Source organism: Pseudonaja textilis, chromosome 6, assembly GCF_049901715.1.
Source record: "Pseudonaja textilis isolate UNSWEBS1 chromosome 6, rPseTex1.2, whole genome shotgun sequence".
Classification (NCBI taxonomy): domain Eukaryota; kingdom Metazoa; phylum Chordata; class Lepidosauria; order Squamata; family Elapidae; genus Pseudonaja; species Pseudonaja textilis.
In genome coordinates, this window is record NC_141995.1 from 24,651,152 (window position 1) to 24,668,362 (window position 17,211).

At 40.1% G+C, this 17,211-nt stretch overlaps 1 protein-coding gene across 6 annotated transcripts in view; it reads left to right on the forward strand.

The window, feature by feature from the left end:
• Positions 1–17,211, forward strand: part of ZNF827 (zinc finger protein 827) — a 147,638-nt gene that overhangs the window by 36,167 nt on the left and 94,260 nt on the right. For all 6 annotated transcript variants that reach the window (XM_087936061.1, XM_087936062.1, XM_026698117.2 and 3 more), the window contains exon 2: positions 1,977–2,990. In XM_087936061.1, the coding sequence (XP_087792187.1) occupies positions 1,977–2,990 (1,014 nt within the window). The remainder of the gene's footprint in view (positions 1–1,976; positions 2,991–17,211) is intronic.

Below are 17,211 nucleotides of genomic sequence, written 5' to 3' on the forward strand. Positions count from 1 at the left end.
TTTGAGATAGCAGGAAGACAAATTGAGCAAAGAAGAGGGTGGTGGGTAGGTTACTGGTTCTCTTTGTTTGTAGCATGTGGGGGAATTCCAACCCCTCCCACCATCCAACCAGCATGTAAAAAATTCCAATGCTCAGAGAGAGAGAGAGAGAGAGAGAGAGAGAGAGAGAGAGAGAGAATGATACATGCAGGTTTAGATTAACATTGCATATTCACTCCTGGCTTCAATATTACTTTGCTTTATCACAAATCCAAATTAACAATCTTTATACAGATGAGTTTCAGGACTACATCTTTTACTTTTCTGCCTTCTGCGCAGAGGTGGATTTGAAGCTGTATAGATGCAGATAGATAACTCAACAAGATGTCCATAACAAATTACATTTATTGGTTTATCAGGTATCCTCATAACTCATGTTTGTGATGAAGTTCTTCTTTAACAGCCAATCCTTTGTATATCTGCCTTGTAGTAAAAGATGGTTATCTCCTAACCCATCGTAGCGATAGAAAGAAGCTGCCATGACTTAGAGAGTTCAGGCAAAAGAAGACTCTGTCCATGTAATGCCATCCTAAAAGCCTCCTTCCTTCCAGAGCATCAATAGAAGAATGTACTGGGTTCAAATGAATAATCCACATATTCATTAGGATAATGGGACCTTAGCTTCTTTGTCACACAAAGTTCACAGCCTCTGCAAGGCCTCAAATACGCATGCAATCCTGTTCCACAAGTCTTGCTTAGCACCCCCCAAAAAAGCAAAAAGTGCAATATCCCCTTTCCCAAATTTGTTCTTATTCCTGAAAATCAGAACCCCATGAAATATCACAATTTGATATCAAATATAGAGATATATAAGTATTTATTGATGAGAGTTTACAGAAAGGCTTCATTTGCCCATCTTCTTCCTTCCCCCTTCCAATGTTTATATCATTTTTATTAATAAGAAGAATAGTTCCCTATACATTTGTCCTTGGTTATTGGCTTTGAACTCTATAACAATTATGGATAATTATTTTCTTTACCTTATTTGGCTGAAGAAAGTTAACATTTTAACTCAAGGAGATAAATATTTAACTGATTTTTATTCTTATTACTTGAACAGTCAGAGTTGCATATATGAAGTGATAGGCTACAGAAATTGAACAAAAAAACCACCTGGCAATAGTATATGAATTTGTTGAATGTACCTTCAGTCTTCATGCAGTGTATGACCAATTTTCATAAATTTTGGGTGAGTTTTAATTGTGTATTTGAACAATTTGCTCATTGATTTTGAGTATCTTGCTGTTGATATTGGAGCATTCAGGTAATTTTTCAGTGGCTTTGTGATTACAGTCTTTACTATAAGTTAAAGTCTTTGACATACCTGTGCTGGATTATTTGCATTACTATTTGCAAAACAAATCCAGATGGACCTGGTTAGAATAGAGCTCATTATACTTTGGAAGCACATGTCTCTTAGTTGTCAAGATTTAAAAAAAACAGCAAAAGGTCCATTGATTAGAGTAAATGGCAGGAAAAAATTAGAAATTAAACCGGGGCAGTATGTAGTCTTTGTGTGTGCATGATTTGTAACATAATTGCTGTTTTTGTAGCATGTAAATTATATGTATATTGCTTCTTGTTTACAATAAAACAACTTTTATGTCATATCTGTAAGGCTTTTCTTATACCAGATTTCGTAATATAGGGTTACGTTTCTGGAATATCAAGTTTTATCCCTGCTTATTGTGATGACCCAAACAAGAATATTCTGAAGTTGATAAGAATTCTGTTTGTTTATGCTTCATGTTACACATTTTACTATCATAGAACTACCACATTGCATTGTGTTACTAAAATTAAACTAACATTTATTGATAAATGTAATATTTACTTAGTTATTTTGTCATTAGTGGTATATTTGAATCCATTATTTTACTGTGTACGTAACATAGATAAAATTTAAAATGAAATATATTCATCTTGGTTCTTTACAGATGGTTCTTCACATAGACAGGAAGAAGTCGAAGAGGAACTTAGTGAGGAAGAGCATTGGTTTGGGAACTCTTCAGAAACCCCATCAGAAGCATCTTATGGAGAAGTCCAGGAGAACTTCAAATTATCCTTTGAGGACAGGATCCAAGAGCAATCCACATCTCCAGATACTTCTTTGGGGAGCGGGACTCCTAGTAGCAACACACTGGAATTGGTGGCTGTTGAGAATGAGACCATAGTATTACAGAACAGGGAACATCTCTCTTCTAGTGTATCTTCTATCTGTGATGATAATAATCCTGGGCCAAACAAGCCATTGAGTAGTAATTTGAGACGTCTGCTGGAGGCTGGTTCTCTCAAGCTAGACACTACTATCACAGTTAATGGCCGGGTTGAATCCCCAGTAAATCTTGGCTCAAATATCTCTTTTTCTCCAGCTACACATCATGCTCAGCAGCTAAGTGTTCTTGCAAGAAAGCTAGCTGAAAAACAGGAACAAAACGATCAGTATGGCCCAAACACAGGATTCATATGGAATCAAGGCAAGTGGTTGCCTAACTCAATGCCCTCTTGCAGCTTGTCTCCAGATTCAGCAATCTTAAAATTGAAAGCCGCTGCCAATGCAGTCCTTCAGGACAAGTCTCTTTCTCGAACTGAAGATCCAACAATAAGATTTGAAACCTTCCCTTCACCATTTAGTTCTCAATCAGCAAGCTCCACCTTAGCTGCATTATCAAAGAAGGTCAGTGAAAGAAGCATGATTCCTGGGCAGGACCACTCACCACCAGCAAATTCTTTCCTTTCTCTCACCTCAATGACTTCTTCAGCAGCCCTACTCAAGGAGGTGGCTGCAAGAGCTGCAGGCAGCCTTTTGGCTGAAAAGAAAAAGTCACTGGTTGTAGAAGATCCCCTGCAGCTTTCAGACATGAAACAAGAGAAAGTAATTCCACAACAGTCTTTGGAACTATTGTTACTTCCAGCCCCTAAAGGAAGAGCTTCTAAAACCACAAATTCAGGTAGGAGTTCTCATTTTGCTCTAAATTCTCTATAGTTATTCATCTCTGTGTTATTTGCATTATGCAGAAAAGATAACTAAACAAAACAGTATTCACAACAAACACTCCAGCCATCTTGATGCCTGAAAGGGAATTATTGTTGCAAATATTTTTTTCAGGTATTATGGACAAAAAAACCAGCCCCTATCTGGAAAATCCTGTATGAAATTTAATAGGGCAAATCAAATAACGTTTTATGTTTTACAGTACAGAGTATTATATGTTAATAATATTTTCATCACAAAGAGAGAATTTATCAGATTGTTTTGTCCTAACATGTTATTTTGTTTTACTTTTTTCATATTTACATGGTATTCTACAATGTATTGTGCCCAAAAGCATGCTTGCAACTCATGAAGCTTACAAAACATACTAGGTCACGCCCATCATTGCCTGCCACACTGGATTTTTGACCATTTGAATCTTCCAAGTGAGCTTCAAGTACTTGTGTGTAGTAGAGCATATTGCCACGAGGTAACTAGAGCAGTATCAACGGTCTAAGCCTTTCAATCCATAAAGGGCACAACTGCTACAAAAATGATGTTGTATGAAGGGTTCTTTTTTATAAATTTTATTGAAAGGTTTTGATATAAATAGAAGTTAAGCAAGAACAAGGGTATAAAAGAAAAGGAAAAACAGGTAAAGATCAAATAAAAAAATACTAAAAACAGAGAGATAAAAAATGAAAGTTAAAGAAACAGCTTCTGATCTTCTTTACAGCAGTTATAAATAAACATTCTATCATTTCCCCCTTCTTTAAAACTACATTATATACTTCCCTTTTCCACCCATTCAGTGCATTTTAAATCCAAAAATCATCAGCTCATTTTCTTTCCATTTTCAGCAAAAATGTCCACAAAAAGATTTCTAGTCTTCTATAAAATACCTATTTTGTTCCTAATCTTAACAGGTCAACAGGCTTTCTGCAAGTTCTGCATATTCACAGTCTACTTTTCCATTGTGGGAACTTCTATATGGTTCCATCTTTGTACATAAAGGAGAATATATGTAAAACCGGTGGTACACAATCTTTCTAATTGTCTGCCCATAAATATTAATTTAAAAAATATGGTTTCATATGAATGTTAATTTTTATAAATTTATTGCATCATTGTATGCATTTATTTCCAGTACTTTTTTTTGCTTTTTCACATGTTCACCAAGCATGATGAAATGTAAATGTCTTTTTCATATTTCCAAAGTAATTAGTCCCTTTATACCTCTGGGACAATTTCCCTGGTGAGCTGTACCAATTTCTACGGTGACCTGTATCTCTGGTTCATCATTTTATAAAGATTCTCTTTTAAATTGTAGGACAGTGTGAGTTTTGAACTTTCTAACCACTTCCTCTCCTGTTAAAACCAAGTTCATATACCCTTGAACTTATTTTTTCTGTTTCAAATAAAAGTTTATACTTGTTAGCAGTCATGTGCTCAACATTTATACATAATTCATTTTCAAATTCAATTTTATGATGATATATATCTGGCATTTTTAAATGTATATTAATCTTTCTCTCAATTGTACGAATGAAAACCATTGACAACTAAATCCCTCTGCAATCAATTATTCTCTCAATTTCTGTGTTTCCTGTACTAACAAATCTTGATATATTAACTATTTTTCTTTTCCCATTGTGTCTGTACAATAAAATAGTTCTTGTGCTAATGCAAATAGAAGAATTTTTGGACAAAGTCTGGGTCTGTATTTTGTATTTATTCCATTTTCTTAAAGCCGTTCTCCTAATAATGATTTTTGAAATCTACATTAACTTTGACTTTATTATACCGTTAAAAAAACATGCCACTCAAACTTCATGTTGTGCTCTTCTAATTCCAGTATTCTCTTTTTTTCTCAACAATAGCTATTCTTTTATCCAAACTAAGCAGAATACAAATCTAGATATACTGTATCTTTTTGCCATTGTGAAAAAGCTGCATCATTAGTCAAAACAGGTATTATTTGAAAAAAAAAAAACCATTCTAGGCAGTACATTCATTTTTACCACAAACTCCTCAACTATGATAATTGTACTTCCTCCTTTTCCCTTGTAAGGCTGTGACAGGTCAGGATGGGTGATACTCTTCATTAGCTGCTTAGGACTAAGTCTGTGCAAAAGGCTTATTAACCTAGCTCCGCCCACTCTGGGTGACTCCTCCCCACTTTTCTACTCAGTCCTTAGCAGAATAGGACGTGTGGTATTGCCTCTCCTGCCTTTGGAGTTTTTAGTTCCAAAGGCAGCCTTATGAGGAAATTCTTCTTTTAAAAGGAAAAAAAGCCTCCGTTTGCCTTTCCCCGTTGAATTTGGCACTTCGATTCACAGCTGATGTTTGGGAGCTACCAAACAGCTGAGGACTGCTCCAGGGATCCAGAGCAGCCTGCAAGGGCCGCAGGGGCCCATTTCAGGCCTTCGGGGCAAAGAGCAGGAGATCAACCGGATGGACGGCATTCGTCGAGGACGGGGGCTTCGGCCCTCTCTATGGAGCTGAGGGGCTGTTTTCAGCTCTCCACAGCATTTCTCGACCAGACGGCCATTTAGGAGAGCCTGGGTGTCGGCCACGCTCTTTACAGAGCCACGAGGCTCATTTCCCCACCCCCCACAGTGAAGCAGGCAGCCGCTTTGTCCTGCAGCTGCCTTTTTGCACAATCTCTGCCTTCTGCAGGGCAACAAGGGTCCAGGGAGAGTTCTCAACCTGATTCACATGTTCCTATCAACTTGCAAATTCTGATAGACAAGGCTATCAGGAAGGGCATCTCAGAAGGTTTACAGAGAGTGACCCGTCATTCTTCTGCTGCTTCTGATTTATCAGAGAGACAGTCCCGGGTTCGAGAAGCTCTCTTATCAGAACAAGGTTCCTTTGTCCAGGATTCAGTTTCTGGGTTGGCTGAAGACTTCGTTCCTGTTACCTCAATGGCTCCATCATTGGTGGGAGAACCTGATAGGCCAGAATCTGATATGTCACTGGATGAAGGCACTTCACATGAGATTCCGCTGTTTATGGGTTGTTTTAAACATACCTTGTTTAGTCCCTTGTTGTTCAAGGCTAGGAACACTGCAAATCTGAAAGGTCCAGATGATGAGGTAGCGGCCTCACTTCCTCCTGAGGAATCAGATGTTATGTTCGACGAGCCGGAAGTGAGGAAAGAAGTCGTTCCATCTCCAAAACTGTTCCTGAAGGTGATCAGGAAGCAGCTTGAAGTTCCGGTCACAAGGTCCAATCCTCTGGCCTCTGACTGCAGGTTCTTTAACATGGGGCCTGAACTGACCAAGATGCTCCAGGTTCCCAGGGCCGATGCTCGTGTAGCAGCTTTGGCTTCCTCCTTTGCTCCATTGGATCTGGAGGAAGTCCTCAAGGCAGAGGAAAAACGAGTGGAACAGTCGCTTCAGAGATCTCATCTAGCTGCTGCCTGGGCAATCAAGGCTTCTACATTGGCATCGTTCTTTACTAGGATGTCACTCAAGTGGCAGAAGCAGCTGCAGGATAGAATCCCCTCATCAAATGTCCGCGCCCACCAGGATATCAATAAGATCATGGCGGCTACAGAATTCATAGCTGATGCCACCCTGCATGGCACCAGATTTGCCACAAAAGCCATTGCTTCCTTGGTGGTGGCCGTGTGCTGGCTGCGTAACAGGCAAGCTGATGGCAGACGTAAATGGAAGTTGGCATCTGTTCCGGTACAAGGGGATAAGCTATTTGGTGAGGTCCTCGAGCCCCTTTTGGTTGAAACCAAGGATAAGCGGATGATTCTTCCTTCGCTTCTCAAGAAGGTAGAACATCAGGCCGCTTCTTATTTCAAACGTTCTCAGTGGGGAGTCAAGTTCCAGTTTCCACCGGCTCTCCAAGCCCACTTATCAATGCCAGGAACCTCCTCCTGATCACTCAGGCAAGGGCAGGCAACAGTTTTCTACAAAGTGGCCCTTTTGAGGAGGAGGAGGTCGCCCATACCATCGCCAGCGCTAGTGCACAGTCCATTCCCATTGGTGGCCATTTAGCATGGTTCGCGGAACAATGGGAGGGTATTATTTCTGACATCTGTGTTTTGTCCTCTGTTAGATGGGGTCTTTCACTGGAATTCTACTCTACTCCTCTGGGGTTCTTCATCTCCTGTCCAGTATCTAGAGATGCTGGGAGGTGGAGTCTGATGAAATCAGCCATCCAGCATTTGCTGGACTTCAAGGTCATTCAGCAGGTTCCCCTCGACCAACAGGGGGTGGGATTCTACTCTAGAATTTTCATTATTCCCAAGGCCTTGGGGTGGTGGAGGACAATTCTTGACCTGAAACGACTCAATAAATATGTTGTGTACAGGCGTTTTAAGATACACACTCTTTCTTCCATCCTGGAGAGCATTCTGCAGATGGACTTCCTCACATCAATAGACTTGACAGAAGCCTTTTTGCATGTTCCCATTTGTTATTCTAATAGGAGGTTTCTAAGGTTTTGTTACCAGGAGCGCCATTCCCAATACAGAGCTTTCCCCTTTGGGTTGTCTTCTGCCCCCAGAGTTTTTACCAAAGTTCTGGCTCCCTTAGAAGTGCACCTTCATACCTTCCCAGTGCGTTTACAGTGTCATTTAGATGACGTATTAATCATGTCGTCTTCCTTTCAGAGAGCTCAGCAGGATCTGCAACTCACAATTTCAGTTTTGCAGAGCCTGGAGTTTTTCATTAATAGGAAAAAGACCCATTTCTCTCCTACTAATCGTCTCCTTCATTTGGGGGGGGGGGCATCATTGACACTAGAGTGTGTCAAGACAACCCTGCTTTGGTATGTCCCATCCTGACCTGTCACAGCCTTACAAGGGAAAATGGGCATTGATTACCTGAACGCCACTTTTCCTTGTTGGGCAAGACAGGTCAGCCCCACCCTAAGGGTAAGTTCCTTTCGAGGGACCCATCGGGGGGGAGGGTCCTGATAATGTTCTTGTTTTTGTTCCCCTTTTCTTAGAGGCAATCTGGTCTGTCACACTGACCGCAGAAACTGGGGAGGAGTCACCCAGTGTGGGTGGAACTAGGCTAATAAGCCTTTTGCACAGACTCAGTCCTAAGCAGCTTACGAAGAGTATCACCCATCCTGACCTGTCTTGCACAACAAGGAAAAGTGGTGTTCAGGTAAACAACACCCAGTCTTGACATTTTTCTTGATTTTACTTAATGACATAAGATTTTTGAAGTAATATATAGTTCATGATTCATAGTAATATCTATATCTTTCACTTTTTTCTTTTTGAGCTTCCGTGTCATGTTTTTTATTAACATCTTCGTTGTTGGTTATTTTAAATCCAGCCAACATATTAAATTCTTTTAGTTTTATTCTATTTCTCTAAAATGGTTTTCCAAAATTAAAACTAAATCATATGAAACTGCCATTGGTTACGTTCCCCTCATCCAGCAATTTCACGTAGATGCTAAATTGTGAAGAGACTGACAGGCTCTGTAAAACTCTCCAAAGGAGGGCCCTGGGGGAACTTCCCCACCTTCTCTTCCTTCATCAATAGTAACTGGAAGGAAGAAGAAGAATCACCATAAAACAATGGTGTAAATCAGGAGTCGCCAATCTTTTGGACCTCAGGGACCATCAAACACACACACACACACACAGACAGAGAGACACAGAGAGAGAGAGAGAGAGAGAGAGAGAGAGACAGAAACATAGAGAGAGAGAGAGAGAGATCTGATCTAACCTCTCTCTCTCACCCTCTCCCTCTCTCTCACACACACACATACAAACACAAAGAGGCAGGGGTGGGATTCAGATTTCTTAACAATTGGTTCTGTGGGCGAGGCCTAATTTGTGGGTGTGGCTTGGTGGTCATGTGACTAGTTAGGCATGGCTTGTATGTAAATATGATAAATATTTATGTAAATATTGAATATTGAATATTTTATAAAAAAGAGCAACTTGTAGCCAAAAGCAGGCAGGCAGATTGAGTTGCTCACAGAATCACAGATTCATTCAGAGATCTATCTATCCAGCATCAGCTACCTGAGTCTGTCACATAAAATTTGCTTGCAACCAAACTCATAAAATTAACTCACAACACACCGTGTATGTAAATATTGAATTTTTTTTATAAAAAACAGAGCAACTTTTACCCAAAACTAGGCAAAGCAAACAGGCAGATTGAGCTGCTCACAGAATCACAGATTCACTTAGAGATCTGTGTTTCTGTCATCAACTATCTGAGTCTGGACTGAATAATAGAAACTTCAGTGCTAAGGAAGGTTCGGCTCTGCTTAAAAGCAGAGCTGAAGATCTAAAGATTAGCTAGAAAGCAAGAAATCCAATAGTTTTCTCCTATCTAGCTAATCTAAATCTCCCAGCACAGCAGAAAAGCTGATGGTCGGGGGGAGGAAAAATAGCAACTTAGCAGGCAAGTTTGCCAGGTAAGGAGTGAGTGGGCAGGAGGGTTCCCACAGGTCATGTGGGCGGTACAGCCTTGTGTTCCCGCAAAGCCTGGATTAATTGCTTTGGGGGGTGCTCTCGGGGTGACGTTTTTCTGCGGACCACCAACATTTTCTTGTGGACCACCAGTGGGCTATGGCCCACCAGTTGGCGACCACTGATCTAAATTCCCAATCCTTGTAGTTGGCCCAGAAAGCTGCTGAGAGATCAAGGAACATAAAGATTAATACACCAGTTCTGACCCAGTCAACAAGCATAACAGAAGCTGTATTGCTACTGAATCTGGCTTGCAACCTGACTGACAGTCCAACTTCTTTCTCAACAACCTTCCCTAAAAAAGAAAGTTGAATGAGGTTGTGGGGTTTATTTGGAGGAGAACTCTTTCAAAGTTTGAGAGCTCCACTCCACCAAAGAGGCAGTGCAGACTCAACTAGTAGTCACCTCCCTTGCTGCCTTAATAACCCAGGAGGGACCTGGATTAAACAGGCAGTAAAGCCAGATCAAGTACAGAGAAACTTAGCAATAGCATTTAAACTTATATATTGCTCCATAGTGCTTTACAGCACTCTCTGAGTGGTTTACAGTGTTGAAATATTGTCCCCAACAATCTAGATTCTCATTTTACTGACCTCAGAAGGACGGAAGTCTGAGTCAACCTTGAGCTGTCAGGATCAAACTCCAAACTGGGCAGAATTAGGCTGCAATACTGCATTCTAACCATTGTATCACCAGGGCTCTTGTCAACTTCCTCAAAAGTTACTAACTCAAATCTACCCCAGGTCATTTTACAAGATGGAGCTGTTTGCATTTCAACAAACCTGGCCAGCTGGAATCTAAGACTGGTTCAAAGCAATTTTATCTGCCAGATAGAATATATCTCAAGTAGCCCTACAGATGATTTTCTGACCTGTTTTTTTTCCCAGCAGGGACTGATTTAACCTAAACTGGCCACTGGATAGCTATCCCCATATGCATTAAGGATGGAGAAATATTTACCTTTTTCTGTCCTTATTGCCATGAAGTAATTCCAGATGTTTGATCAGACTTGCTCCCAATCTTCTTCCAGGGATGTTTAAGCATTTCTTTGGGTGCTTCATCTCCTGGAGCTCCTCAGTTAACCAAGAGCCACCCACCCATTCCAAGCAGCAACTAAGTGTTGGCTGAACTTTCCATTACATCTTCAGGAAATATCAACTTCTTCTGGGTCCATCAATTGTCTGGGGAAAGCCAATCAAGTTGGCCTTATTTCAAAGAGGTGAAAGGTATGACACTCTACTTTTAAACATGAGATACCTGCCAGTGCTTCAAATAGAAATACAGATCATGTTCATGGCAAAGATGAATTATGGTACCATCATACTGAAGGGGGAAACATAATTTTGTAGAGTATGCTCCATAGAATCCATTTATCTCATTTTATTCTGAATAATATTCATTTTTTTTAAATAGAAGGTAATACTATTAAGAAGCAATAAATAAAATTGATAATCAGGAGACAAAATGTATGGGAAAAGGTGAACATATTTTAGTGTCTTCCATAAAGTATGAGTTTATTCCTCCTTGTGATCCAGATTGTTTAACATCTAATTGTTTAATATTGTTCCCATAAAATTTTAGAAATACTGTTCAATGCTATTGTGAAAAGAGAAACTTTTAAGAAATTTCACCACTATTTTTTTAAAGTAGTATGCTGGTTACACAAAAGAAATGAATTTTGAGCATTTCCAGTTTATGTCTGTTTATGCCAGTTTAGTAACCATAGCTTTTTTTCCAAGATTAGCAGGAAAGTGGATCTTGACAGACTAGAACACTGGGCCGTATCTAACAAAATGAAATTCAATGTAGAGAAAAGTAATGTCCTACACTTAGGCAAGAAAAACCAAAAGTACACATATAGACTGGGTGAAACCAGGCTCAATAACAGTAACTGTGAGAGGGATCTTGGAGTCTCAGAGGACAACTAGCTAAATATGAGCCAGCAGTCAGCCAAAAAAGCTAATGCAATCCTAAATTGTATTAACAGAGGTATTTGTGGTGGACTGGCAATTGAAAAAATGACGGGAGACGCAGAGAAGACGTCTGAGCAACTGCCAGCCCCGAGAGCCCTCGAGTAGCAGTATTTATTAAGAAAATACAAATACAAAATCAAAACAATGACTTCAACATTAGCTCAGCAACATTATCTAGCTAGGCCTTGGCGAAGGTGATAAATTTCCCGTGAGAAAACAGGGCACCAAAGGTCCCATGGGAATGGCTCAGATAGGTACTGTGAACTCCCACACACATTCCTGTCCTCTGAGCTTTGCAGATAACAGGATCAAACTCTCATCATAAAGACACTACTGCCCTCATGAGGAGCGTTTGTGATACCCCCAGATCTTACAAAGCTGTACAAGAACTTGCAGAATATGATGGATATATTACCACATTCCCTCCTTTTTTATTTATTCAAAGATAGGGGGTGTTTCAGTGGCAAAATACACAGTTCCCTCGCAAACTTTGTTTCGTACACTTAAGGCTGAGGCACACATTTGAAATAGATTAGGAATACATTGAATACAGCAACATAACATAATAAGTGTAATAACAATTATTACAACTAATTGAAACAATAAATGTAACCATGAGCTGTCAGGAAGCCAATCCCATAGCAAAGCCCAAAGTGACTTATCGAAGCCATCTTCTCCTGCTTCGTGTTCGGCTATGCGGTCTTCCATATCATGAACAGTTCTTGTAATGTTAGGCTCATAATTATGTATAAAAAACACAACAATGTAAATGAATTAAAGCACAAACTCCTAACATTATATCTAAAGCATAAAGTAATTTGGCGAATTTCAGACACTTCTTCATTTAACATCTTAATATTCTCAACAGTATCATAAAACATAGCAACAGTAAAATTATTTAAAATATGAATATCTCTATAGTTCATAGCTATTCCAAAAGGTGGGTACATGCATACAAAGCTAACAATTAGTTACATTTAAACTCTTTGCTGCAATCCGAACGTCCTTGATGTAGGAATTTTCCTTCCTTAAATTATCACCAAGGTCTCTAGTTTTTGAGATAATAGCAGCTCTCCGCCTCCGCATTAGAGTCCGTGGAGGCATAAGACGAATGGAAAAAGAAGTTGTGTAAAGTAACTTAGGCAACTCCAATTGACACCAATATTGTCCATAGTCTGAAACAGAAACATTAAAAAAGATCAGAGTTGTAGCACAGGCTGAAGATATAATATCCTTATCAGGTCCCGAGTAAAGAATGTCTTGACCCTTATGCCAGGACCAATATGCTGGAAAAATCAAAAGATGCCGCTGTTTGCAGATTAATTTAGTCCGATTCCCCAAAGGAACCTGCTGCATACAAGTTGATAATCTCAGATAAGCAGTCATCTTTTCCCAGCTTTCACAGCGCCACGCCTGGACTGCCGGCATCAAGAGAATCAGGAACCACAGGAACGCCATCCTGAGAATCAGGAACATCCCTCACTGGCACCTGCGAAGGCGCTTGTGAATGATCAGGCCGGATACATCGACCAGGAACCCAACGAATTTGACCAAGATGTTCTACTGCTGCATAACCACGTCCCCACGTAATCAGCTCAGCGGGAACCCATGCTGGATCCGGAAGGAATCGCACCAACACTCGAGGCCTCACTGCATCTGTAGAAGGGGAAGAAAAATGCCTGCTGGCCGCGCTCGCAGGGGGGTTACCAGACAAATTTAAAAAATTTAAAGTATACAAAGCAAGATTTAAATGATCTTGAATTGCCGGAAGCCCCAGGAGCTTCCCTCCTTTTTTATTTAATTTAGCTAACATGTTCTTGAGCGTGCCATTATAACGCTCCACAATAGCTTGTCCTGTGGAATTGTATGGAATTCCAAATTTATGTTCCACGGACCACTGTTTGCAAAACTGATCAAAGACTGTGCTCCGATAAGCCGCACCATTGTCTGTTTTTAAAGTTTGAGGCGTACCAGCGACTGAAAATGTCTTAATGCAATGATTGATGACATGTTTAACCGCTTCACCTCTTTGAGGAGTAGCCATTAGAAATCCTGAATAAGTATCCACAGTCACATGTATATACTTCCAAGGTGCAAATGATGGATACTGAGTAACATCCATTTGCCAAATCATTGAGGGTTTCAACCCCCTGGGGTTGACTCCCATAGGAATAGCTGTGCCTTGCTTTGAACAAGTTGGACATTGTTGAATTATGGCAGCAGCTTCTGCAGCAGTAAGCTTGAATTGATGTGCCAACGCTTTAGCATTTTGATGAAAATAACTATGGCTGTCCCATGGCTGGACAGTGAGAACTGAAGTTACAGCACTGTCAGCTTTGGCATTGCCTTGTGATAAAATTCCAGGTAAATTACTATGACTACGGATATGAGCAATAAAACACACATTCATACGCTGCTCCAAACATTCTTGCAACAACAAAAGCAAACGTAGAATATTAGGTGATATTCCAGGAGACAAATAAGAACCTGCTACAAAGGGTAACAAATTATATACATACAAAGAATCCACTATTAGATTAAAATCCTGATTTTGAAAATTTTGAAAAGCCAAAACTACAGCAGCAAGTTCTGCCTGCTGGGCAGACTTTTGCTCTGATGTCACTTTTGTATGCCAAATTCCAGATTTATCTTTCCAAACACAAGCACCAAAAACTTTCCCTCCATCAGTAAAGACTGTAGGAGCATCTGATATAGGCTGATTTACAAAAAGATTTGCTAAATTGATTCTAACTGATTTATACAAAGATAACCTAGGATCAGCTGGAGGATGACAAGAAAACTTCCCTGGCCAAGAATCTACCAAAACTTGTAAAAACTCACTATTGCAAATCATTTGTTCCCAGGTGGCTAAAGCAAAAGGAACATAACATGTTACTGGTTCCATCCCAGCAATAGCCTTGCAGCGCTGACGAGCACGATTAAAAATATCAGCAAGTTGTTCTGTGATACAATTTATGGATTTTGATGGTGTATGAGACAAATGAATCCATTCCAGAATCCTTAAAGCTGTTTTTTCTTTTACCTGAACTATCAATGCAGTAACTCTACGTTCTGAGATTAGAATCACTGATAATGGACAATCTGGCAAACATCTATCTGTCCACCTACGACTCAAAGCTTGCTCAATTAATGACAAAATTCCCTTCTGTTCTTTATTCAGGGTTATAATGTCAGATGCTTGCTTAGCACTAGCCAAAGCTTGAAACAAAGGACTTAATTGAAGAGTAGTTAAACCCAAATATGGTCTGATCCAATTTATATGACCCAAAAATTGTTGTAGACCTACCAAAGTTAAAGGATCAGGAAGAACAAATTCCAACTTCAGAGGTGTAATGTGACTCAAGAATAATTTATGACCTAGATAGGCAAAAGGATATTCCTTTTGCAATTTCTCAGGGCTGACTATCAGCCCTTTCTCCTTCAGCATAGCAGTTAAAAGAAGGACAGCAGAATCCATTGCAGCATCAGAAATATTAGCAGCTATCAAAATATCATCCATGTAATGATAAACCTTCCAATCCGGGAATTTATTCCGAAAGGTTGCAAAACCCAATCTACAAACATTTGACACATGGTAGGACTATTTAACATCCCCTGTGGAAGGACAGTCCATGCATATCGCTTAGCGGGCTGCCCCTGATTTATACTCAAGATAGTAAAAGCAAACAAATCTACATCTTCAGGGTGCAGAGGAATGGAAAAGAAAGCATCTTGCAAATCTAACACTCTTATATTCCATCCATCAGGTATTAAATTAGGATTAGGTGTCCCACACTGCAGTGGGCCCATTGGCTTTAAAATTGAATTTATCCTCTCAAATCATGAAGAAATCTGAATTTCCCAGATTTCTTCTTGATAACAAAGACTGGAGAATTATAAGGACTAGTGGTAGGCACTATATGTCCCTTTTTCAATTGTTGTTGAACCAATTCATGTAAATGAACTAATTTCTCACTAGTCAAAGGCCATTGATCTATCCACACTGGCTCCTGCTGGAGTAACTGTAATTTTAATAACTCCACAGGTGGGTGTTCAGTCATCATGAATGACAACTGTTGTATCAAACTGTTGCATCAAATCTCTGCCCCACAAGTTAACGTGAAGGCGCAAAACAATCGGTTGGAAATGTGCAATAGCACTTCCCTGCTTTGTTTTGGCAGAAAGAATCCTCCTACTAACCCGTGCGTCTTGAAGTCCTCCGACTCCTCGAACAGACGGTGTAGGATCTGTCGGCCACTCCCTAGGCCACTCACTTTCGCTAATCACCGAAACATCTGCTCCAGTGTCCAGCAATCCAATAAACTGTCTGCCTTCAACCAAAAGAATTAATTTTGGTTTCTGATCAGCCTTGACATTTTGCATGATGGAAAACACACTAGACTCACTAAACATATCTGTAGATCCAAATCCACCCTGGCGAATTCTATCTGACTCCTCCAATGACAGATATGGCAAAACTAAAAGCTGTGCAAAACAATCCCCTTTTTCAAAGATTGAGGAACAGGTGAATGAACTTGAATTTTGATCTGACCCTCATAATCCGAATCAATAACCCTGGAACCACAAACAATTTATGCTTATGAGCTGATGATCTAGGAAGAAGAAGACCCACAGAAGCCAGAGGCAACGGTCCATAGAAATCCGTTGACCCTAAACAAACTACATGTGGATATCCTAATTCCAAATCCTCAGCTAATGGAAGATCAATTCCTGCTGAACCTTTTGTAGCTGGTGACCATATTTGATCCCTACCTCTTTCTGGTGGCTCCAACCCTTCGGACATTACTTCACTCTTTAGAGTAGGGAGAATGCCCCGATCCCTGCTTCCTAGTTTTTTCCCTCAGAATGAAGTCTGCACTGATTTGCCCAATGGTATCCTTTCTTACATTTCGGGCACACTGATTTAGGACGAGCACCCTGTCCCAATAATCTCTTTTTGCTGACTTTGACCCCCCAGGAGCCCGACATTGCGCTTTAAAATGTCCAGGCTTCCGCAATTGAAACAAGTGCCTTTGTTATTTCCTGCCTGGAGAGCCAGAGCTAAAGTCTCCATATTAAAAGTCTGACTCCCCACCTTTCTACATGCGTTTATCAAATCCGCTATCTCTCTCTCTCCACTCGCAATAAGCGGATTTAGAATTTTTTTACAATCTGCATTTGCCTGCTCTACTGCTAACTTCAAAAGCAATTCATTCCGGGCAAATTGATTGTCAATTTGCCTTTCAATAGCCACTTTCAATCTGCTAATGAAATTTTCATAGGGTTCATTGTTTCCTTGTTTGATGTTAGTAAAGGTCTTCTCACCACCTTCGCCGTCAGGGAGAGTCCGTACGGCTTGAAAAATTAACTGTGGGAGAAGAATGAACCCCTCCTCAGGCATTCCATCTCGCTGTAATTCCACTGTTGTAAAATTACCAGATCCATAAAGCTGATCTGGAGTAACATTTGCTGTTCCCCTTTGAACTGCCAGCTGTCTCCATTTCTGATCTAACACCAAATATTGAGCTGGAGTTAGAATCATATTAAATAGAGCTCTCCAGTCAGCTGGAATCATTTTATTTCCATAGCCAACTGCTTCTAACAATGCCTGAGTGTATGGCGATCTAACACCATACTCTTTTGCTGCTTGCTTAACTTCCTTTAAAATCTTAAGAGGCAGAGGCTTCCATATTCTCTGTGGATTTAAAGCAGCATCTACACCAATTTCTACTGGATTAAGTTGAATCTCCACTCCAAAATCTA